Below are 26375 nucleotides of genomic sequence, written 5' to 3' on the forward strand. Positions count from 1 at the left end.
GCTCTAGAGGTATGTTAGCTGGAAAACTGAGTTTAAGACTGTCTAACAATGGTAACCTTGGGTAAGTGTCATGCACAAGGAGTCTGGTTTTATTTTACAGTTAAAGCTGATTTTGGCAGAAAGGCAAAATTGGAAATTTAATATAAAAGAAGCATTTATTACACCATTGTAATCAGGATTTCTCCATGCAATGAAATTAAGAACAACAAACTGATTCTCCAATAACTGAGCAAATTAAATGAAATGAAATTAAAAACCATTAAACACTGTTCTCATCAATTCTTAAAGAACAGATAGAAGTCAAGATCTAAACTGCATGTTTTATTTGCTTATTAAACTTAAACAAATACATGTTAAATATGAAACTGTCAAGTATGAGATACATATTTGTAAAATTAATAGTGCAGATTTAAACTTACAGTTGTAAGTAACCTACCACCACTTATTTTGACCAGAAAAGTAATTAATGATGAGGGTTTTTTTGCATGTTTTATATCTTTGCAGTGTATTTTTTTAGTGACTTAAAATTAATTAAATTATATAGTGTGGTGTGTGTCTTTGCTCCAGGATAGTTTGCATGTTAACTAATGCTCTCAGAAACAGTGTCACTGACCCTTTGCTTCCCATGCTAATGGCCACTTGCAGATGGGGAGCAACTTCATCCTGGAACATGTGTCTCTCTTACCATGCCTTTAATGACACTCTGTTTTAGAGTATTGCTGTGACTTTCACTGTCATCTTATTTCAAGATATCTAAATCTCTGACTTTTCTCTTTAAAGACAAAGCATTTGCATTTCTACCACGACTATGTGAAACTTAAGTCAACGACTTTCTTGTTATTCTCTTATCTAGTGGATTTCAATGTCCAAAGGACAAACAAAATTGGTTATTGCTAGAGGTTTTTGTTAAGATTAAAGTTACCTGGACTTTATTATCACAATTTCAGGGTGGGAGGGAGGGCCAGGAAGTGAAACAAGATGGACACCAAGGGGTATGCAAATAAGACAACACATGAGGGAAAGCTTATGCTTCATTGAGGTGGATGGTCCCTTCACTACCTAAGAATCATTTCTGTGATTCTTTCTGAGAATCACAGCTGAAATCTGTGTCAGCTTTTGCCCCCAAATTTTAAAAGAATTTCAGGTATAGCTTTGACCCAAAAGCTGTGGGTTGAACTACCAGTTTTCTTTCCCAGAAAAAATAATGTGGCTGATTTCAGACATAAATTTAGTCATGAAAAACAGCTTGGCATTTGTAAAAAATCTTATATACTTATTCATAGCAAAATTCCAAACCTTAAAATGGTACCCATTTTTTGTAACACCTTTACTGTCACTGTCTTTGCCTGTGCTTCAAGCAAGATTGCTCAGTGGGACTAACACAGGTGAAACAAAACCACAGCAGAACACAATAACACAGAAATTCATACAGCACTGGTGGACAATCAGAAACGTCTGTGCATTAATACTCAGTTTATAATCCCACAGTAAAAATCTCAGCTATCAAGAATATTGAAATTGACCAGCAGTGGAGCATTTAAAATAAATAATGTATTGGAACTTTATGACATTGTCTCGCATATTGTATATTTTAAGGCTGCAGGTTTCTCATATGTTAAAGTAATCAATCCCACTTGGACTATAAATGTCAAGTACTATATATGAAGGTTAATGTAAATTTTTCCTCTTGCAACAAGAAAACAATACTCTGTAAACCTGGAGAAAAGCCACCATATAATACTAAAATGTTTTCAACAGCTAAGCAGGAAAAAGCTGTCAACAACAGCAAGAATCATGATCATTTAAGCTGTTACAAAAAAGATTAGCAACAGTTCTTCCTTGACATATGGATGTGGTTAAAAGTTAATTTACAATTGTACATACTGACAGTTATCATCTTATGAATTCCCATGCATGCAAATAATTATAATCATCCAAGAAATAAGATTATATAAGAAAACTATGCATATACATAAGCTTTTGCAGCACTGATTTTTTTCCTTGAAAGTTGTATGTCAATGTTCCTTAAAAATAACCAAGTTTGAATGTTTAAACTTACTGAATCTCTTGTTTCAAACTGACTGTAATGAAAACTGAAGCTAATGCTATTAATTGCAGTGATTTCTCTTTCCGTGTCTTTAGTGATCCAGTATAATAAAAAAACCTGTCTACCTATTTTCAGTATGATGCCTCTAGAATAATCTAAGATTTATTCAAGTGTTCCTAAAAGCATTTCCAAAAGATACATCCTTTACTTACATTCACAATCAAGACAAAAAAAACCCAAAACCATGAGGGAGTGTCATTCCATAATATTTTGATGGCTACACCATTCACTGAGATTGGAGAGACCCACCAGGCATGACTGCAATGCACCTTGTCACACCAGGTGGAACTTGGAACCAGGTTTTCTCATTGCCTGATAACTGACCTCTCTCTCTTGGGCTAAGGTGGTCTTTGACAGGAGATAGTAAGAACAAGCTGCCCAAGAAGATCTAAGAGGCTACTACTAAGTACACTCCACTGGAGTGAGTCTCCAGTTCTATTCCAGCTCAGGACTGTCAATCTACTTGTATTGCTTTCTAAATGAAGGTCTCATTATTTGAGCTGTGACTTATAAGGAGGTTACCTCCATCTGTTTCTGTCTGATCATCATGATCAGAAGTCTCAGCTTAGACTTGAGAGACCTCTAGCAACAAAAACATTACTGAAGAGAGCTCATCCCTTAAAAAAAGAAACCAAGCACCCCCTCTCCCCATCTTAAAAGAACTGGAAAGTGGACACATTACTTGTTCACATTGAATTTGTCAAGCCATAAGGTGGCAAGTCAGATTGTCATCCACTCAGTTTTAAACAGGGATCAGACAGGCCACTTGGAACATGGTATTGCAGCTCATGTACAGTGTACAAGATCACATGTATACATTTGATTTCAGAGGTGACTAGAGCTCATGAAAAACTTGAATAATGCTGAAGCATTATCATTACTTAAATTTTTAATGAGTTAAAAAAAGAGAAAAAATCTTGAGGAAAGTGCATCAAAGGCTACTTAACACTGATGTTCTTATTGTGATACCCCACATCAAAACTCATCGTGTAGTGCATGGCAGGATGCTGTGGATGTCTGACTTTCACACTGCATGAAGTAAGTGTTTTTAGCCACTGTCAGAGACGGGACACTGGAGTGGATTTGGTTTGAGACAGCCTTTATTATATTATTTTTTCTGTTATGTCTTAGTACAGGAATGTCATATTCTACCTTTAATAATCAGTCATTTGTATCCTTTTAAAAGTTAGGATACATAACCTTCATTAGAAAAAGGCAAGCAGTATTCTAACGTTGAATAATGACATTATTGTACAGACCAGGTGGTATCCACACAACAGTCTTAGCAAGTTTCTAATTTACTTTATTTATATGAGTAGATATAAACTGAAATAAGGGGAAATGCATTCACTCTACAAAACTAGGGCATAAAACCCCTGAGATTTGCAGAAAGCAAATATGAGTTTACTAGATTAATCCCTTGCTTCAATGAGAAGGTCCTTTCCTGTACCTACAAGAAATCCAACAAGACCAAATACAAGGTTCAAGACAATCCTATGAATGAATACAGGTTGGGAGGAGAAAAGACTGAGGACAAACCTGAGGAGAAGAACGTGGGGGTGATAATGGACTAGAAGCTTAACACGAGCTGCCAATGTGAGCTTGCATCCCAGAAAGCCAACTGGGTCCTGGGCTGCATCAAAAGAAGCAGAGACAGTTGGTCAAGGGAAGTGATTGTCCCCCTCAAGTCATGTCTTGTGAGACCCCACCTGGAGTACTGTGTCCAGTTCTGGAGTCCCCAGCATAATAAGGACCTAGATGTCCTTGAGTGTGTCCAGAGGAGAGCCCCACAAATGTTCAGAGAGCTGGAGCACCTCCCCTGTGAAGCCAGGCTAAAGAGCGTGGAGTTGTTCAGCCTGGAGAAGAGGAGGCTCCGAATTGACCTTATAACAACCTTCCAATATCTGACAGGGGAAAATTCTTTTGAGGGTGGTGAGACACTGGCACAGGTTGCCCAAGGAAATTGTGGCTGCCCCCTCCCTGGAAGTGTTCAAGGCCAGGCTGGATTGGGCCTTGAGCAACCTCATCTAGTGGGAGGTGTGTCTGCCCATGCAGAGGGCTTGGAACCAGATGGTCTTTAATGTCCCTTTTCAGCCTTGGCCATTCTATGATTCCATGATCTTCAGTTTGCTCAGAGCCTGCAGGCAAAACCAGAACCGCCAGCCATCAGCACTAGGTGGAGTTCACACCTACAGAAAGGCTAAACCACATACAATTTCTTAATCTAAAAACAGGGATAAACAGCATGTGAGGAAAAGCATGACAGTGCCTCTTACATCAAAGCTGAATGCATTGTCAGGCATCAAGTCCTGGATGTTAGTTTTTATTAGTCTGGATGATTCTCCTGCCTTGAGGAAGGGTCAGAAAGGGAAAAATTGTTGGAATCCCTGATAGGGTTTCCTGTTCTTCCTTATACTGGGATACATTATAATGAACTTTTCAAACTGGAGTCAAAATAGAAAGCCAAAATAAGATAGCTTTTTATAAACATTTATCCCAGAAACTAAAGTGTGAAGGAAATGTCTGCCAGAGGAAAGAAAACTGCACTATGTTTGAACATTCTTAATGCAGAATTTGTAAAACTTCATAGAGCAGACTTCTTTTCCCTGCTTTTGGCAGAGAAAACAGAACTTCTTTACACTGAAACTGTCAGTATCCCAAAGGGTTTGAGTTGGTTGATTATTTGAAAACAAAAAATCTTGAATACATTGAGGGCTGAAAGTATAGACAGTTCTGAGGTATTTTTATCTGGAGGAATTTGTCATCCTTTTATGTCTCCTAGTATCAAATTAAAAAATAATTTAGGAGGAGAAAAAAGTCACTGAGAAGCTCAAGCTAGATGTTGAATAAATGCTTCTGCAGTATTTTCTTCTGTGGCAGCCTAGAGCTGATTGCTTGGTAGCCACATGCTGTTAATTTGGCATAGTCACTCATGTAGTTCCTCGTCATCAGCCAACAGGTAGATGGTTTAAACCCAGCTAAGAATGTCTCCATGAGTTGCTCATCACTGCATTCAATCATGTAGATTTACTTAAAAAATAGAATCTCTGCAGCTATGTCATTCAGGAACATTAAGCTAAGTTATTATGTTTCATGAATGAAAGTAAGAACATTTAAAATGTGAAAGACACTTTATTATTTCCCTCTTTTAATTTCTGTTTCTCTGGAAGACATGCTACCCATATTCTGCCTTTCTTATCATAAAAGGAAAGACTGTATTTGTATTATTTGCGTTTGTCTATTAGGCTTTTTAAGAGAAAATAGGTTGCCTCTATAAATATGGTTTCTGATATTACTGGCATTATTTCAGTATTCTGCGATTTTAATAAATTTTAAGAAGTAGTTTACAGTACATGTGAGTGAAGGCAGGATTTCAAGCATTCCACAAGCTGTACAAAAGCCAGGTCCTCTTGCAAATGAGGTACCTTGGAGACTGCAGTCTTAGAAAAGAACACTGAATATTTCATCTTTGTGTTTAAATGTTGAGGCAGATGCTATTTAATAGTCACATTCTTTGCAAATGAGGATTATACTCTTGTCCATATATTAACATAAAAAGTTGGAAGGTTTTAAAAGTAAACTAAAAGTCAGATATAATTACCTATTTGTCTTTTCTTTGGGTTTTGTGGGGGGGGTTTTTTGTTGCTTTTTGTTTGGTTTTTTTGGGTTTTTTTTCTAACTTATTTATCACATCGAATTGCCTTGCATTTTCCTCTCACTTTACTGTTTTCCATCTCACATGATCTGCATTGCAGACAGGCTGCAACTGTTCTCACACCCTATCTGCAAAACTTTTGTCTTTCATTCCCACACCACAGTTTGGGATACTGTAACTACAGTACTTTCTTGGGTTAGTTGGATGTTGTTTTGGAGGGGGGGGGGGAGGCATAGGCGTGGCTCCTGTGAGAATCTTCTGGAAGCTCCCCTTGTCCTGACTCCTGTCCAAAGCTGAGCAGATATGGCAAGCTGGATGTGCCTCTACGAGTAACATATTTGAGAAAGAGGAAATAAAACAGTAAAAATATAAAAAAAAAAGACCTGCAGAGCAGGGGAGATGAGAGCAAGAAATGCTAGAGAAAACACAGCAAAGTCAGTGAAGAAGGAGGGTGAGAAGGTACCCGAGCAGAGATTTCCCTACAGCCTGTGTTGAGATGGCAGCTCTCCTGTGGGTGAGCATGGCAGAGTAGTCCCTGAGGAAGCATAAGGAATAACCCCTGCAGTGTCACAGGTGGGCAGGTGTGGATTTGCAGCCATGGATGACCCTGTGTCAGAGGAGGTGACTGTTCCTGAAGCAGCCGTGACTCTGTGGGCAGCCCAGGCTGGAGCAGTTCCTGAGGGACTGCACCTCACGGGAGGGACTCATGGAAGAGGGGTTCGTGAAGGACTCTCCCATGAGAGGGACCCCATGTGGGAGTTGAGAAAAGCTGTGAGGAGTCCTCTCCCTGAGGAACAAAGAGCTGCAGAAACACCATGAGGGGAACTGACCCTAAAGCCTCACATTGTGTCCCTGTGCTGCTGAGGGGGAGGCAGCAGTGAAGCCTGGGTTTGGGCCTGGGAAGAAGGGAGGGGTGGGGGAAGATAATAAAATCCAGTCATGTTTTCTCTTTCTCTTTTCATGTTTTCTTTAGGGGGGTTTTGTCTTCCCAAGTTGAGTCTGTCTTTTTCATTTTTCCCATTACTGTGACTGGGGAATGCAAACCTCCCTGTCCTTGTCTCAATTACTGAGCCTTTGGGTGGGTTTTCTCCACCCTGTCCCACAGTGGGAGTGGGGGGTGAGCAAGCAGAGGCCTGGTTGGTACTGGCTGGTCCTGAACCCTGAGAAGGTCATATGTCGAATAAGTAGTAAAATGGAGTGTGGAGAATTATGATTAATCCTTTAATTTTTAAAAAATATATGAGATGTCATGAAATCTTATTGTAGTGCAAAGTTCATAAATTATTTCAAGTGGTATATCTCATTTGAGAGGAAAATAATAAATTTTCATAAAGTTAGAGAAGAAAAGGAATATGCCTATTGGCTCCCTCCTGCTCTCTACTATCTGCTCTTAATCCCCAGTGTCAAACTTGTTTCTTGTAGATAACTTTATACCAATGCTTTGGCAATACCCTTTTTTCCCCTGTGTATCGTTAGTACATCTAATGTGTAAATCTTCACATAAGAATTCTAATATTCTAATAACTTACTGCTAGTTTTGTGAAAATACTTTCCAGGTGTAACTAGAGTGCTTCTTGAGGAATTGCTGGCACCACTTCAAGGTATGAGAGCAATCATAAAAACTTGAGGAGTGAAATATATCTGATCCATTGCCTCCCTGCCTAACCATGCTTACTAAATGAGCCTGGGAGATCATACCAAAGCACTTATAAATAACACAATTTTTCAAAGAGTTTAAAAAAAGATACTGGTCTATACTGTCAGCCTAGATGATGCAAACTGCTTATGTGTTGGGTCTCCTTCCACCTGTCTAACAAAGGAATGAACCTAGGCCCAGTAATAGATTAACTTTAATTTAAGATCTTCCAGTTAAGAAATCTGAGCCACGTGACAAATGTAGACAAATCTAACAGGCTAAACCATGCCAGAAATGCCTATTATAAACTGATAAGGGCAAAATCCACTCACTGTGATTGATCACCAAAGAAACAGTCTTGCAGTTACATGGATGGCTACTTGCATTTCTTGGGACATCATCGTAACATACCAACTGCTTTTTTGTAGCCTTCTTTATAGATCTGATTTTCACATAGATGGTAGCCATTACCTCACATCTTTATTATATAAAAAGAGCTGTTTGCTAGTTCAGTGTTCAGGAAAAAAAAGTTTTTGTCAGTTACTCATCAATTTGCTCATCTGTTTGTCCTATGCAACATGATGATTTCAAGTCTGCTGACACTGTTACCCAAGGGAGTATGATTCATGCAATATTTTTCTTTCCTTCCTGTCTATTTCTTTTACATTTGCTGGAACTTTAATATATCCCGTACATAGTTTTCACCTTAAACTATTCTACCCTTACTAGCACTACAGTCATTCATTTTACTTTTAAAATATTATTTTCTTGTTTTATGTAGGAGACTTTCTAGTATTAGAAACATACTCTCAATTAAGATGGCATAAAGTTTTAGTTTTCTTACTCTTAACATCCTATACTTGCAGGATACCTATTTTCTTTTTATCTTCTGTTGGAAAATGAACTCCTTCAAGAATAAAGATGGATATTAATAACAGTATCTTTGTGTTAACAGAGTCCATTTTCACCAAAGCTGTGAAGAAATATTAGTAACCTGAGAAGCTGCACCTATTTCAGTATGGTATTTAGCATGCTCCAGGGTGATCAACCAGTGACCTTCTGAATGACTCTCCTGACACTTAAACCTGTAGTGACAAGAACATGGTTTCATTTAAGGAAACTCATTAGGGACTTCTGGGTGGAGCAACACAGGGCTTCTCATATGCACTGTAAGGGCAAAGGCACTCAAGGAAGGATGATGGAGGCAGTAGTTTTACTTAAGAAAGATCAAATCAGGTGAGTCTAATAATGAAAAGCAAAGTATCAATCCTGGCAAAGACAATTCTTTGCAGTTGCCTGATCCATGACCTAAGATGGTCATGGCTAATTTCTTTATGCTCTACATGAACTGAGCTGATGGAAACATTTTGACTCACAAAGCACACCCTAATCCCCAGTTAAGGAATAGGGAATAACATACGGTGTTCAATCTCTCTCTTCATCTAGTGATGAAGGCAGTGCATGAGGTTAAATGGCTTTTAATTCTCAGTACTGACCTATTTATTATATGCTATTTCTGAAAAAGAGCTTTCATTCTCATGTTTTAAAGGGATTTAGAAGAGTTTCCACCTTACATGAGCAGAGTAATGTTGGTATCTCTCACAGGACTCTAATAGAAAATCTTTACACATAAGAATGTTGCAGTTTCTTCCCAGAGAGAGCTGGCAGGCTGTGAGAAATGTTTCTGTTCACTTCATGTCTCTTTTTGCTCAGATAACTGTCTTCTCCTTTCCTTGGCCCAGATGCAGAAAAGTCTACCACCCTCCTGTTTTCTCTACTTGCCACAAAGCTTCCACCTCATCATGAAATTTTTTCAAATAGTTTTTCCTTTGTTTATTGTTCATCTTGATTTTCATCTTGCCTTTGCCTTCAAAATACTAGCTTAAAAAAAAACCAAAACCAAAACAACAAAAACCAAAAAAAACCCAACCCCAGCACATCTAACTTCAACACCTGTTTCATCTGAATTTATTTCTATGCACACCTCATTTCCAGTTTCTTTCCAGCCACCTTCCCATTTGCTGTGTACAGGGAACCGTAAGGGCATCATCTGTGAAGCTGCAGCCTATCTTTAAGGCCTCTTACGCTACGGTTAGTGTGGTAGCTCTCACTATGGCCATTAAAATATCATCTACCAGATATAGACATTCATTGTGTGGATGCAAGTTCACTGTTACTATGTGCTCTCTCTCTCTCTCTCTCTCTCTCTCTCTCTCTCTCTTTAATATCATTTTTTCAGTTGTGATTCTAGCCCTTTGCTACCGCTGTTGTTCCTCTTAGCTGTTTTCATGCCTTTAGAAAGGAGCTGAATCACCTGGAAGAAAGGGGGAACCCTTAAACTTCTTTCCCTGTAAGCAACTTGCTGTTTGGAGACAATACCCTGCCCTGATGCCTGATGTCTTAAAGGATATTAACTTGTTAAAAAGCTGCACTGCGATGCTGTAACTTACACAGATGTGCTGGATGGATGGTGAACCATTTAGAAGATCAAGTGAAATTATTAAGTTACAATTTAAACATTTTGCCTCTGGCCCAGTCCTTATGCTTTTCAAATCTGGGCACTGAGAATCCTGTCCCATTTATGGTACTAATTCTGGTAAATTTATATACCTAATAGTTTTGCAGGCATTCTACTTCATCTCACAATCCCAAATCTATGCCATCAGACCTTTTAACCAGCTTGGAAGGTTCTGCACACAGTTAAAACAATATAAACAGAGTTAATATAGATCAAGTTACAGTAGATGTCAGAATACATCAAGATAACAAATTAGCCTGTTTCCCAGTACTACATAGCAATGGAGCCCCCTAAGGGTTGCAAAGCAAACTGATTGCTTTCTGGCAATATATATATATATATATATATATATCTGGCAAGATATATATAATACTGCCAGTTACGTATTTAGATGAAATAGTAGATATACTTCACTTTATTTCTTTTTTAAATTTTATTTTTATGAGTTATTAAATCTTTGGTTAGATTTAAATCAGATGACAATTGTGTGAGGGTACCTTCTATGATTACTGAGTTATGAATGATAATGATTGTTGCCAATTCGTATTGAATTAGTATATTGAGTACAGTGAGTATACTCAATGGGCATACATACAACAAAACCAGAAGGTTTTGGTTGTGTTCAGCTGAATGGAATATTCTGACTGGTAGTATTTTACCCCATAATTTGCTCACTAAAATAAAAAAGTGCAATGAATGTTAACAGCAATGCAGTTAGTATACTTTTTAGAATTTTCATTCAGCATTGTGTATGAAGCCTCAGCTAGAGTTTTAAAAGAGGGTTGTTGTTCTTCTCTGAGAGAAGGTCTCCATCTTTCAAATGAAAGGGTTGATAGTGACATTTTTGAGCAGTCCAGAATTTGTCAATATTGATATGTAATAACATGCACAAGAATTTCGTAAGTAGTCAGTTGAAAAAACGTGGCCTTTTTTTTCTATAATTTTAGCTTATTTAGTAATTATTTCTTGAGCATGGTACAACCATAGCAAGCTGTCAATGAGTGTATTGATTTTACTGCTCACTTTACAAAAATTGCACTATGACTTCCAGTTCATACAACAAAAAAAATCTGAAAGACTTCAATGTATTCCACTCCATTTTGAGTGTCAAAATGATTTCAGAAAATTTGAAAATTTGATTTCAGAGTCTTTTTGCACGGCTTAATGTAGAAGATTTAAAAGTCATAGATTTCATAAATTTCTTTAGAGCATGGAAAAGAGTTTGCTTTATCTTTTCTGGCATAAATGTACTTATCACTTTCTCCAGTATATTTCCTTCAAGTATGCCAAACGTTTTATAACCTTTATAAAAGTTAATAGTTAAGGGAACCATATTTTATCTATAGACTATGTGTTCTGTACATTTTCAAATTATTTTTTTAAGTATCAACAACTACTGGTGTAGCGGGAAGAGCCTTTCTTGCTCCTGAGGCTCAACAAGCTGCTGGCCTCTCCATTGCCTCGCACCAGAGTGAGCTTTCTCCTTGTGGGTGTGTGTCCCACCTTTATTGGCCCCTTGGTAATAGGGGGCCTGCCCTAACCAGGCACAGGTGGACTCACACCCACTCTTTGGCAACTCGAGGCACCTGGTTTATCTTGTTTCTCTACATACTGGTCCATCAGTTTTTGAAGAAGCTCAATTTAATATTTTGTAATAGTTCTGCTTCTGTTTCAAAGAGAACTACATGGAAATCATATATCATTAAAATTGTCATTGTTTGTTCACATATAAAACCAGTCAGCTAATTGTGCATGTTAAATTTGTTCTTCCAACCACACAGGGGAAGCAGAAAACTTGGATAGCACACAGTATTTACTATTTCATTTGAATCTTTGATGGAAAAAAATCAATAAACCAGTTTCCTATGAAGAAATCAGTCTTGTGAGCTTTTTAAATAAATTAGTTCTTCTTAATCAGAGGGATGATATGTCTGGCTTTTTGGTAATTGCTGTAGAATAATTAGTCTAATTTAGGATTTAGAGCCACTGAACCAAGAAAATAGATAAAATTGGACTGTTTTATTTGTTTTGACTCTCTGATCTCAAAGAAAAAAGTGATAACTTATAGAAGGTTTCACTTCCAATTAAACTACAAACCAAACACCTTTAAGTAAGGCCATGATATGTATTTCTAATCCCATTTTACAACACTGCTGTGGATCAAATAGATTTAAACAACCAAAAAGCTAATGTTTCCCTGGGTTCTGATACAAGATACTGTGCCATGAAGGGATGAAGACTTCTGTACAGTTTGTTTGGTACATCAGCTTCCTCATTTCTGTGAAGCTTTTGCTTGCATTCAAACCTTACACATCACATTCTCCCCAGGGTGGCTCTTAAGAAGCTGATTGCTCTTGCTGATCCCTAAATGAAGGTGAAGACTGTGGTATCAGAGGCATAACTCTGACTACGGTATCCGAGGCATGACTCTTACACTTGCAGACCTAGGGTAACTTACATCTTGCAGCTGTTACTGTGTGTTCCTTCAGGATACATTACTAACCAGCTTGGGTAGATCATTACTGCAGATTGCAAAGGAACAGCACATTTCTACCTTTGTTGTGTATTTATCCCAATTTCACCACGATTACTTAAATGATTTGAAGAACTTCGAAAAGCTTATTTCTACCTCATTAAAACCCTTCCAACTTTGGAGTTCCTTAAGGTTAAGGTGCATCTATCCTAATAATCTAAAAAACTTCACATCCTGTCCCTGGGTTGAAACTACCTATGTGTATTTATAACACAATCCTAAAACACAGAGTGAAGTATTATTTCAGTGAAGGGTCCTGGCCCAGATACTTCTTTGGCCAGTTGAACATTCTGCCTCCCCTTGGGTCACTGTGCAAACTTTTTCCAGGTTTTTGCTGGGGCAAAAGGGAGGAAAGGTATACCAGATTGTATTTCTTTGATTCAGGAGTGGATTAAATAGCCTGTTATAAATGACACTTGGAACTAGTCCATTTTAAGAAAAGTGCCTTGTTTCAATCAGTTCTGCTGCATGCCTTGTTAATTATTCTAACATTTTCAGATGAAAGACGCAGCATATTTGATCCTGACGTTGGCTTCAACTGGTTCTAAGTCTGGACAGAGCCAAAGAAAACACGACCACAATTTCAGTGGGACCACTTGAAGTCAGTGTAACATATCAGCAGTTACAGCTCTTTTTCTGGCTTCATTATGCCTGTGAAATCGTACGAAAAGGTTCCCGCAGTTCATATTTATATACTTATATTTCATATTTGTATGAAACAATAAACACAAATATAGGAAACACAGAGGCCTTCCTTTTGAAACCTCTGAGATACTTACTATTCAGCACAACACTGTTCAAGTTTTGCAGCATAACAGATGTATAAGTATGGCCACAATCTGGAAGGACTGGTCAGAAGATTACAGAGTAGAGGTCCATAAGGCACATCAGATTTGAGTTACGAGGCTGGCATTTCACAAGCATGCTGGGTTACAAATGCTTAATCTTTACAGAGATTATGCTATGTGTATGCATGCATGTAAATCACACGATGGGAGGAAATGAAGTAAATTCAAACTGGAAGTCTGCATTCTCAGAAGTGGTGGGTGTAAACCGAACTCAGATGAATTTCAAGGATAAATAAAAAACCAGGCTCAAAACCTGGTACACAGGCAGGAACATCAAAGAACTCTGCATTTATAACTTCTCAAATGAAGCCATAAAGCCTCTGAACATTGCCAAGTGCTATTTTCCAGGTTGCAGAGAAGGTCCAAAGACTTCTGATAGTCTGAAAATCACAACCATGACTGTGATTGACTGCCAGCTACTAAACACACCAAGGACTGGCTTGGTAATGATGCATTGTGCAAGGGTAAATCACAAAGAGGTAGAAGGTATGCATAAACTGTCAGTTCATGAACCACATTGCTTCAGTAAGCTTTCCAATATATTGTTCACACAATAGACTAATTGTTTAATTTTTTGTTTCTGCACTTATTTGTAATTGCTTGAAGACAGTATCTTCCACACAAGTGAAAGGGGTATTTTATTTCCTTGTGGTGTTAGGAAGCTTTAAGACAAAATACCCCAGAGTCCTGACTCTGGAAGTGTATATGAACATCATCATTACTACAAGAAGTATTTTTTAATGCAAAAAGCAAGAGTGCCAATGAACATTTGAAAGTGACTGAAGATGTAACTCAGATAACAATTTAGGCTCTCAAGCCTTCCTGGTCACTCCAAAATGGAGAAATTTATGAAGCTATGATAAAAACCTCTACAGAACCGGCTCAGAAGGAAAGCTTTCAGTCAACTTTGCATGTGACAGAGTGACATCCAGTGGTGAGCTTCGTTAACTGTACTACCTCATCCCCTGGTACATAGAAAAATACTAATTATATTTGTTAAAACACATTAAAACATATTTTACATGTATTTTAAAATATATATGTATACAATATGTGAGTCTCTTAAACAGAGAATGATACTTTGATATATTAATTATAAAAATGGTGTTCATCAACAGTGAAAAATTACGTTTTGGTTTTAATTTTCAGTAAAGCTTGCAATAAAAGCAAAAAATGTTTAGATACATGTAAACAGAAAATTGCCCGCATTACAGAGGTATTCTTTTTTATCTTGCTCACACAAAGAATTACTATTCCTTTTGCTGACATTGCCAGTTTTTATAAAAACAGAGATCAAGATCCAAGCCTTTGATTCTTAAAATCCATATAGTAATTCTTCAAGCACTCGTCTTCCATTTAGGATTCACAGCAGATCACCATCCAACACAGCTTTTTTACAGTTGATCCCTTTCTTTTAAGACTGATGAAAAGTACTAAGACTGTTCCTTTAAAGTTCTTTATTTAGAATATGCAAAAGGATGCAGAAAACCTCAAACTTATGTTTTTTTCTGCCTTTGAGAAATAGGTATTTTTTGTGGGACATGGGGATATCCAAACCTATCCACTAAGCTAGCACATATTCCTGAAGAACAGATACTTAAATTCCCTTAATGAATATGTTCCATTTTTGTCTGAAATAATGAGGTTCATAGTACCAAGAAGAGTGGAAATACACTCCAAGCTAAGGCTATAACCTTTAAGTGGACATGAAAAATGAGAGAATTCCAGGTTCTCATTCTAGGAAACTCATGTCCACAGTACTTCTACACAGCAATCCAAGCAAACTTATATCTCCAAGAACTTTGCAAATTAAATTCTGCTAATCCATCTTTTTTAAAAAGATCTATATGCAATAAAACTACTTTCTACATTGGTAAAGTTGCCAGGCTAATACTACTTTATCTCTTTAAAAGATTTTCCACTGTCGACACCACCAACAGTGGAAAAATATGTTAAGGAAGGTCAAAGACTTCAGAAACTGCCTCCAGGATACACATCTTAGTCTTAGATTCAACTGAGCAGCTACCAGCTTCCTTGTATGTATGCTCCAAACTGAAACAAAAAGGCTCTTTTGCAAGGAACCTAAATTCAGGTCTCCCAGTTAAAAACAAAAGCATTCCACCAACTTCAAACTTACTCGCCTCTTATTCATCTATACGTAGAAATTCTACATAGGAAAAACAGTCTCTAAATTCATGATGTAATTATTTTGGTTTGTCAGCAGGTCGACCCTTACATTATGTTACTTCACTATCACTTTATAAATCTGGTCACACAATGAAGAAAAGCCACGTTTTAACTTAATTCTGAAGATTTGCCTTTTCGTTGAAGATACCTACTCTTTTTTATTATTTTCTTTTTTAAACTTAGCTCTTAAATTTAGTGTTTTTCAGGCAAGGTTAGAGGACACACCCCATATACAAATTTTTAAGTCTTTCTGAAATCTAGAAAATGGGAATATTTTTCTGACAAACAGACATACATGGAAGCCACATTTTTGTGCTTGTTAACATTTACCTTATATAAAGCTATATTGGTACTTTCTAAACCAAGCATGATCCACCTCCTAGCTATTGCATTATGGCAGCAGTATGAGAAATCAAAACATAATACACACCTCAAATGGATTCTTATTTGCTAATTAAAAACTACCTGCCATTTACACTCTAGGCTTCTTTGCTTTTCCACTGATAAAGTGCTATAATGCCCTGGGATCCTATATTAAATGGCAAAGTTACTCTGGTAAAGCAACACAAAATGAAATACTACCTGAAAGGTTAACCACAATGAAAGGAAAAGGAAAGAGACTTTAAACAAGCACAAGGTTTTTTCTTATATCACTTGTAATATGAAAAGGTATTTTTTTAATAAATCTTGCACTAAGCGAGAGTAACACAAAATTAGGCAATATAGACAAGTAATTTGTTATTTTGTCTATTTTATACTGGAAAGGCCAGTTTTAATTGCTGTATCTCACCAATTCTAAATGCTTACAGAAGACAGATTTTTCTTTTCCTCCAACCAGACACACAAGACAAACTACTGAACTATTTGGGTAAAGTTTGCCTTGGATGTACTAAATAAAGCACCTTGTTTTCCACTGCAAGACTTGCTTAGCTGCTGTGAGCCACCTCACTAACTGTGGATCAAACACATACATGCTGTAAGTGAAAGGTTATTGATAGCAGGTGGTATCTCAGTCTGTCAAAGGGCTCAGCTTTAAGTGTGTGATACTAAAACCGTGCATTGGTATTGCAGAACAGTTCAGAAGATGAAAGTCAGGAGCACAGCATTTGCATGCTCATGTCTAGGGCCAGGTACAAAAAACTGTTTATTGTCTCACTATGAGATCACATGAGCAAAGCTGAGCTTTACTAAATCAGCCTAGGAGGACTATTTCTATTTTCTATAGAAAATCAGAGGCTTGTTCCTTGGTTCTAAAGACATCCTACCTTGCTGCTTTATGGATGAATTTTCCAACTCGAACTGTTTACAGATAACTTTTACTAAATATGTATGTACAGTCTTCCATTGTGTTCATCCACACACACAAATTTCCTTAGTCCAATAAAACCATAAAAACCATATGCATAACTGGTCTTCTTCATTTGTACAATTTTTTCATTCCATTTTAAATTAAAAAGGGAAAAGTATTGAAAAAAAAAAAGGATCAAAATTGCAAAGAACGTTATAAAAGTTTCTTCTGTTCTACAAATAAGAAAAAAATACTGAACTTTCATACAGTTTTATGAGACATTTATGTAGCTGCATTAAAATCACGAAATGTAAACAGAAAAAAAATGCAGATAGTTTTGAATTACTTACACAAATGAAGTAAAAAAAAATTACCAAACTGGGAAATTTTATGAGAAAAAAAAAGAAAAAAAATTAAAATAACTCAATTACAATACATTGGATAATTTTATTTTAGAAATGCTACTGGCAAACAATACACACAGAAACTATGAAACAATTTATAAAGACGTGAAATGCTTCATAGAAGCATGGATTCCTGAGGTGCTCTGCATACAATCCCTCATTTACTGGAATTGACAACACTGCCTCAATTAAGCAGCAAAAGGCTGGGCACTTGATAAACACACAGTTAAGACATGGTTAACAAATAGATGGGCAAATGGAAACAGACTTCAAGATTATGTCTCAGTGACACCAACAGCCTTGGTCATGGTGGAAAGTTACCTTATGGCCTGTTAAGACTGAGTTTCTTAATTTGAAAAGTATCGTAGATACCCACTTTCATCTCATTGTCTATAGTCACAGACTGCAAAGGCATCAGGCACAAAACCACTGCTGTTTCTGTATAAAAATACAGAAGGACTGATTACATGGATAAGTACAATTAAAATTTTAAAAAGACAGCGATAGGTGTTTTCACTTAATTTTCTCTTTTTTTGCTTTCATTCTCTGCTGTAGTGTCTTCAGCTCAGTCATTACATTCAAAGTTCTGTAAACCCAGGTGACCTGAAAGGTAAGTAAATTATAAAATTTAACTCATCCATATACATTTACTTATAAATTTAATGAAACGAACATATAAATGAACACATACATACCACAATTATAATAGTGTTCACCAGCAGTGGTGCTGAAAATACCAGTGAAATAAACATTCCTCTTGAATCAAAGTATTGGTATTTAGAAAACAGCCTGAAAGAAAAAGAATAAAGAAAAATAAAAGAGGAAGCTTGATTGTGTCCCTCATGTAATGTTAGACTTTCACAGTAACTATTGAACACGGATATTTCACAAATTATCCTACTTCTTGGAATCCCCAGACATCTGCTGCCTCATCATTTAAGTCAGAATAGAGTCACCAGTTATGAGTATTTATTACAATAGTAGGTTTTACGTAAGGCTTTACTGCTCAAAATAAACAAAACAACTAAATAAAACAACCACAGAGAAAGTAACTTATTAATGTGACCACATTAATACACATACTTGTGCTCAAATGTCTGAAATTACTTCCTTAGATATTCTGCTTTCTCATATTAGAAAAGATAACACTAATATTAAATGAAGCAAAGCTGTAATTTAGGCCATGTATGCCGAAAGTGGAACATAAAGACTTACAATTAGATGCCAGTATAAAGTAGCATTAATTATATAATTTCCGGTTACATTGTGGAAAGATTAGTTTAATAATTGTGAAAATAAGCTCTCAGGCCAATTGTAGGACACAGGCTTAGTAAACCTGGCAAATTTTAGTGGGTTTTATGCATTAAAATACCTACATAAAATAGCAGTGATAATTTTGAGAAGTGGTAACATCATAGTAACATGTGGTACCATCAGTTTATCACAGATGAATAGCTACCGAAGAAAACACAACCAGAACAAACACATCCAAGCTCAATCCTCATCCCCTTAAATCACCCACTCTGCTTTTCTTATTGTTCTCTGACAAGTTAATTTGCAACTACCCATAAAAATATTGATTTTAAGCAGAACAATAAACACATAGTAGCTACTAAAAATACGTTTTCTTATATACTGACAACTATGTTATAACTATGTACAGTTTCGTTCAAAAGTTTTATATCAATGTGACAGATCCTTTGCCATCACATTCTACTGATGAGGCACAAGTGACACTCTATTAATGTTTGTGGAGAATGACGAAAAAAAGAACATTTTTAGAAGAGCATTCATTTAAATATGAAAATGAAAAGTGAAAACAATTACCTCCAATTCATGGCTGCTAATTCATTTATATATTCAGCACAGTACACTAAGACCACTGTACAACAAAAGAAAAATATTAGATTCAAGAATTTTTAAAAAATAAATTGCCATAAATACTGTCCTGTGTATGAAACAAGCAACAAGGCATTAGAATTTCTTGAAACTCAGGAAATTAAATATTTAATATTTAACTGAACAAAACCAATTCTTAATTAAATGTCCCATAAATTACTAAGCATTAGGTGATCACAAAACATACCCAGTATATTACAAACAAAATCCTGCTCATCTGAGCTTACAGAAAAAGGTCAGAACACAAATTAATAAAAAATTAAATAAATAAAATAATCATTTAAAAAAAATCAGTATTTTTTCATTAATCTTCTTAGTAACTGTTTCTAAGTTATGTCTGTAAAAAGAAATGCCAGTGCTCCCCCAGAGTGAGATGGCATTAAGTTATCATTTTAGAAGTTCTGGTGTCATAATGCTGTATCTAACATTACTATCCAAAGTAGGATACTAACTGTATAAAACCATTTATAGTAAAATACAACCTTTAGTCTGCTGTAGTCAAGTGAAAAATAGCAAATTTTATGCAATATCAACCCATCAAGACAGAAAATTCAGTGCAATACCATTTTTGACAGAAAAACAATACAATTACTAAATTCTGTCTTCATTCCATTTTTCACAATAAACAAAAGCAAAAAAGCAAGATTTAGTGACTATAAAGATGATATGCACAAGGCAATTCAATAACTAGTTTGGTGATACTAAGGAGTGCCACGACAACACAATGTGCCACACTTTTTGGCCATTATCTGGATTATCTGTGCTTGGCACTGCAAAGTAAAAACATACCTATAGCTGATCAGCTGGTAAAGTAAACCAATGACGTGTTTTCATTATTTTCTGTTATTTCTGACTATCTGCAATACAAAGTTATCTGTATTACAGACATACCAAAAGTGGGGCAGTTTTTCAAGTACAAAGAAGGCTGGTACTCAATATGGATATTTGCATGCACTCTTCTTGTTAATAGCAACTTTACATCATCTGTAGGTTAAAAAGCCAGCAATGATCAGATCCATTGTGTTTTCCAAAGCATTTAGACCTTGGTCATTCAAACTACTCTTACTAACAATGAGAATTTAGATAAGAGTCCAAAGTAAACCTCATGTAATTCTAGTTTACTCTATGTCTTAATATTAAATTTAAGAAAGGGAACTTTCAGGCCTGAAGTGTTATAAACACAGCAGTGTTATGTTGCCCTCAAGTGAATGTTTAGAAATTACTGAGCTTTCTAGTTTCCTTTTGGGGGTACTTAATCTTATTGAAACCTTACCTTTAGCTGATTTGAGTACCTGCAGTTTTGAGGAAGCTGTGATTCCTCTCCCAACTTGACTAGTTCACTAAATGACGTTTTTAAAAGTCAACACAGTCTTCCAGTGGCTTTCTGCCTGCAGAACTCTTTCAATTGCTTGTTCTTCAGGCACTCATGACAGAACTGAGGTACTGTGTAAAAAAACCCAATCTAACGGAAAATCCACCATGGCTAGAACCAAGGCACTGCTCACATTTCCATGTCTTCTTAATTAAAACACATGCCCTCTGCAAAGGTACTAAAACACAGCAGTTGTTTTCTACTCTGCCTTATTCTACTGAGTTCTGCTATCTCAATTTCTGTCAACAGATTTAAGCCTGTGATTCCATAGCAGACTTGCCTATCTAAACGTGTGTCTTTGCAAAGAAAGTATAAAACCATGAGCGATGCAAGTATATGAAAAAAAAAATGGTAAGACACCAGAACCAGTCTTGTTGTAATACACCATTATTACATCAGTCAGTGGGGTACACGGCAAACCTGCTGCAGAAATGAATCCAGCTGAACGCTGACCTTATTCACTGAACTGAGGCATTAGAATAAGAGCAGAAAGCAACTGCTGCCTCTTAGCCTTCTTCTTTATTATTTCTCCAGCACAGCAATAATTTCTTAGGAAGCTGTGATACACACTGCATTTACCTTGCAGAAACCTTACTTATCCCTTACTAAGGCCAGAATTCTGCATCACGACTTCAGACCGTCTTAGAACCTAAATAAACGCGTACTTACATGTCATACCACCTTCTATAGTAGTTTAGTACATACAGACATATATTACCACAACATAAATACTAATCCACATGCACTGTATCGGCTGCAAAGTATAAAACCATGCGCTAAACGACGACGTGAAGAAAACCCAGCTACTGAGCATGATCAGCAGCTGCATCAGCGCACCTGTCCCGTACCACCGCCCAGGGAAGCAGGGACACAGGACTCACCCATGCAGAGGAAGTGCCCTACTTGCACCCGGTAGTGCTGCAAAGAGATGCACGTCAGAAAGAAGCAGAGGACGTGGAAAACCGCCAGCCCCACCAGCCACGGCTCGGACCAGTCCGTCTTCTATGAACAAAACGAAAGGAGATGAGGCAGCCGCGGGAGTGCCAGCGGGCAGCCGGAGCGAGCGGCTGTCTTGCTCCCCGCACCGCAACACCCGCACCGCGCTCACCAGATCACCCCCTGACAAGCTAAGGATCAAACGCTCCTGCGCCGACTTGCCCCCCACGGCTGCTAAGGAGCGCACGGAGGCCGGTGCCTCCTCCCCTCTCCCCGGACAAGCATCCAGCCCGGTATCAGCTCCCGCCTTACCGCCAGGATGGCGGAGAGCCCCGCAGGACTGCTCAGCGGCGCCTCCATGCCGGTGGCCGCCCAAGTCTCGCGAGAAGTCGCCTAACAGCCGTCGTTATCCCAATTCTCGCGACACCTCGGCGGCCGCATTTCCCCCGGGGGTCCCCTGAGGGCGCTGCGCAGCAGTGGTGGCGGAGGCGGCGGTTCCCGGGATGGAGCGTTTATCGTGGTTGGATTCTAAGATCACCGCATCCAACCTTTACCCCTTTCCTCCCAGAAAAACAAACCGCGACCCCCAATCGAGACCACCACTAGATCCCCTCAGAGAAGACAAGGCTGGTGGCTGCTCTTGTGTTCTCTGTAGTCCCGCAGCTGCCTCCCTTGAGGGTAGCGCTGAGGCAGAGCCCTCTCTGCTGCTTCTGAGACTGAAATGGCATTCCTCAAAAATAACCCTGCCTGTTTGAAAGGAGGCAAGAAGCTCTAGTTATGTTTCTAGCGTTTGATACTGAAGTTAGGTAATGGCAGAGGGGTTTTTTTTGTCTTGGTCTGCTCAGGAGTCAGGTTGGTGCCAGGGCATTCAGGCGCTTTGGGTCAGTGGCCCCGCAATGAGTCAGTGGCAACCAGACTTTTGATCTCTCCCCAGTGCTCCGTGTCTGGCTTCAGCTGCTTTAGGGGTGGAAATGAAGGAAAAAGGGAATTATAAACTCAACTGAAAATGTCTGACAAAAACCGGCTGACTACTACAGAGGAACTTAAGCCAAGTAAAAAATACCATTAAAAAAAAAAAAAAGTTTCTTTAGAAAAAAAAGCACTGTACAATGGAAATTGAATAAGACATTTAAAAGGTTAAACCTCTCATTCATAACTCCTTTCACTAAATGCATGTCAATCTGGAAGAACTGACCACTCTTACAGACCTGTCACTCTTCAATAGAGATTTCAAGCTCAGATTTATCAACTAAGCCAGGAGACCTAGAATTTTAATAAGATTAGCTTTGTCAAGCAAACCATGCTATCCTACTATAGCTCCACAATCTTCTTTAATGATTTTTTAACAATTTTTTTTTGGAGCCTTTGATTATTTTCAAAATACTTGGAATTTCATATGTAAATAAATATTACACATAGATTTTTTCATACAGTATGCCATACAGGCAAAACCAGACCATCATTGTGAACCGCTTTCTTTTTACTCTCACTTCTGCAGTTCAGTGTGAGGTTCCTGAAACTGAGGTTGTGTTTTTCTGCTTTATTTTAGGGTTTTGGTAGTCTTTTTTTCAACAACAATAAAATCTGGAAGCCAATTAAGGATTTTATTTAAAACATTGTAAAATTAAATGCAAAGGTAGTAATTTCTACTACCATTAAATGCAAAGGTAGTAATTTCTACTGGTCTGCTGTTAATTTTAAACGAGGGATGGGTTAGATGTTTTAATTCCACATTGTTGATTGGAAAATAAGACTGGAAGAAACAGACTTGTTACTTGGAAAATCCTAGGGTTAATATACCTAATCAAAAGGGTTTGGATTTTTGTAAATGATGAGACAGTTTGTCTTAATTGCTCATTAACTGACCACAGTAATTATCAGCAATAACAGAAGGATTTTAGTGAATGAAGGACACAGTAGCTGCTTTATGAGTGGAGTCTGCTGGTGGAGAATCTGTGATGCAGACAAACTGGGTGCCTATGAGATTATTGGCTTAATATGACTACAATGTATTGTATTAAAAAAATTAATGTAGCTTATACTGTCAGCATCAGTGGAAATTTTTAGAGAGAAATAGGAGTTGCTTTAAGATTGACCAGGGTGAAGTCAGTAATTCTGTTTGTCAGCAGATGGTAGCAGATGCCTAAGTATTATCAGATGATCTGTGTGGTATCTCCATATCTTTGATGGAGAATTATATGTGAAACAGGAGAGACTTAGAAGCTAACAGGTACATTGCTCTTTTGTATGAAAAACACTGTATATTTTTCCATTTACGGCTTCTTCACAGACGAATTTTGATTTCCCAGTGATACAGACTGGCACTCACTGGCTGAGGAACAGCATTGCTGAGCATGACCTAGGTGAGCCTGTGAGGCAAAAAGCTGAACATACACCAGCAATGTGCTGTAGCATCATACAGTGCCAACAGTCTCCTATGCTGTATTAACAGCATATCACAGAATCACCACAGTTGGAAAAGACCTCTAAGATCACCACGTTCAACTGTCATATCCAGGAGATTAAGGGATTCAGCATTAATTAGTCCGCATTTTAATTCAGTTTTGGGTACCTCAAATGCAAGGATCATAATGATAAACCAGAAAAAGTTCAATAGAGAGATAAAATGTTCGGGAAGTTGAAGCATTTTTCCTGGGGGTGGAGTGCTGAAGAAAACCTGGAGAAGAGGTTGCTTCAGGGGAAACCTAATAGCAACCTGCCAGTACTTATGAGAACCTTGTGAAAAGGATGGAGCCAACCTCTTCTGGTGTTTTGGTAGTAGGAGAACAGACAATGAGACCAAGCTAAACCTAGAAGTTTGGGCTGGATATCTGGAAAAGCCTTTTCCTCATGAGGCCAGTCAGCCAATGAAACGTTATCCAGAGGGGTTGTGGAGTGCATGGTCTTGAAGGTTTCAGGACCCAGTTGAACACTGTGCAATCTGGTCTGGCCTCATAGCAGATCTTTATTTGAGTAGGAGGCTGGAATGAGTACCTAAGGTCCCTTTCAGCATGAGTTACTCTGATTCCATGAATCCACAATTTAAATGAGAAAAATCAACTGCTTATTTGGGTTCTGTAAACAATAGAGCATTAGTCTGGAGGCAAAATGTGAAACAGATGTTTTTTCTGTGTTGGCTGTTTTGTTGTTTGGTTGGTTTGTGGGTTTTTTTCCAGAATCCTGTTCCCTTAACTTCATCTCTTTCATCCACTTTCTGTCAGGGATTTTTCCACAGTGTGTAATAGCCTCAGGCTTCTTCAGGTTTACTTTATTCCTCTCTATTCCCAAACCATACAGCTAGTCTGATGTGCAAATGTCTTTTTGTTCTCCACCTACCAACGTGACCATGTGTTAAATTATTCCACTAATCCCACCAAAGATCTCTTCAGAATTCTTTCAAAGCCCTGCTGTGTTGTAGAAAAACAACCAGATTTTACTTCTGTTTGGGTCTTTGTCCAGTCAGGTGTTTTGTGGGAGGGTTTGGTTCTTTGATTGGTTTGTTGGTTTTGTCTGTTTGTTTTGTTTCGTTTTAAAAAAAAAAAAGAATAGCTCCTGCAGTGCCTCTTAATGGCATGCTGGAAAATACAAAATGAGAAAGAAAAATCACAGCAGAATGGGGACAGTCACAAAGTAACACCTGGGGCACCACTGAAAATCTAATCCAGAGCCTCTGTTATCTGTTAAAGGATAATGCTTATTTGTGTGCTTGACACCTTACACAGCAGTATGCAGAACAGGACCTTCAACATTGACCCTTTTGCAGTCTTTCTTGTTGCATCCTTTCTTTTTACTTCTGTTTTCTGTTGAGTGGAATTGAATTTTACCTTGTTTAGCAGCACCGTCTGTGGTGTCAGCTAACGTTGCCAGGTGCTGCATTTACATGAGTAAACACACAGTCATATAAGGGCAGTGACACTTGATTCACTGTAGGCCTAATGAAAACAAATTAAATGTATGATTATATGAGAATTGCTTCTCTGCCTTCCTTTCCCCCTATAACTTAAGTTGAACTGCTGCAGCCATGTGGAAATACGGCTTCATTTTGTCATTAGCTGTTGCTAGGGGAAAGATGTAAGCAAAGATTTTTTCCTTAAGGGTGAGGTCTAGGCTTCCACCACTAGCAATAGATAAGCCATCTTCCAGAAGCCATGAGACACAGGAATCAGCCATCTCCCACCAATACTACACTGAGTCAGAGTTAGAGCTCTAACATTACCAAATCTCTTCTGTTTCACCATTTCCAGTGTTGAAGCATATTCCAACTCTAGCATATTAAAATGTTCTCACTGGGGAAGGTGGTTAATCTACTTTCTCCAAATATTTTAATATATCTGAGGAGGGTCCTCTGTTCTCTTCCAGGCCCCAGAAACTGCATTTGAGTAGTACAGTAGCCTTGTTTATTACCTCAGCTAAATTATTCAGCTTCCTGTATCAGGGATAAATTTGCCTAATGATCCCACCAAGATGCTACTCTGTTTTTTATTTTCTTTGGAAGGCCTGGAAGCTTGGGCCTGGTAGTTACCTTCCTGATCATTTTGGATTTCCTTCAACTGCAAGGGAAGGATAAGGAATATAAGTATTTCTAGAACTGTTGCTTGTAAGTAGCATGAAGACTTCAGAGTTGCTGTATTCTTGCTTTAGGCTGTACTTTGTGTCCCCACTAACACTGGGCACTGTGGATTGCATCCCTGGGTGAAACTTTCTGCTGAGTTCTGGAGAGAAACCAAAGTGTGTGCACAAGCTGCATGCACAAAGTGTGATCCTTGTCATTCTGAGCACAGATTCTTGGCACAGTCATACCTAAAAGAAAGGTTGCTGCTCACTAAGTTGCTAATGTAAATGCATCTTAACCATTTAAGTTAGCTATATTATCCTCAATTAAGGAAGGACTCAGAAATCTGTCTATACTGAACACCATAAGGTAGAAAATAAGGCTTCAAGAGGCAGAAAATAAGACTTCAAAAGGAAGGAGTTTGAGGAAGGAGGCTTAAT

At 37.8% G+C, this 26375-nt stretch overlaps 1 protein-coding gene across 1 annotated transcript; it reads right to left on the minus strand.

Moving 5' to 3' along the window:
- Nucleotides 1–17207: 17207 nt before the first annotated feature.
- TMEM18 (transmembrane protein 18) lies at nucleotides 17208–21751 on the minus strand. Its single transcript, XM_030447734.1, has 5 exons — nucleotides 21696–21751; nucleotides 21329–21449; nucleotides 19004–19058; nucleotides 17872–17965; nucleotides 17208–17779 (listed from the first exon to the last, which is right to left on the minus strand). The coding sequence occupies exons 1-5, from the start codon at nucleotides 21741–21743 to the stop codon at nucleotides 17690–17692; spliced, it is 408 nt and encodes a 135-aa protein (XP_030303594.1). The 5' UTR covers nucleotides 21744–21751; the 3' UTR covers nucleotides 17208–17689.
- Nucleotides 21752–26375: the final 4624 nt, after the last annotated feature.

Source organism: Calypte anna, chromosome 3, assembly GCF_003957555.1.
Source record: "Calypte anna isolate BGI_N300 chromosome 3, bCalAnn1_v1.p, whole genome shotgun sequence".
Taxonomy (NCBI): Eukaryota; Metazoa; Chordata; class Aves; order Apodiformes; family Trochilidae; genus Calypte; species Calypte anna.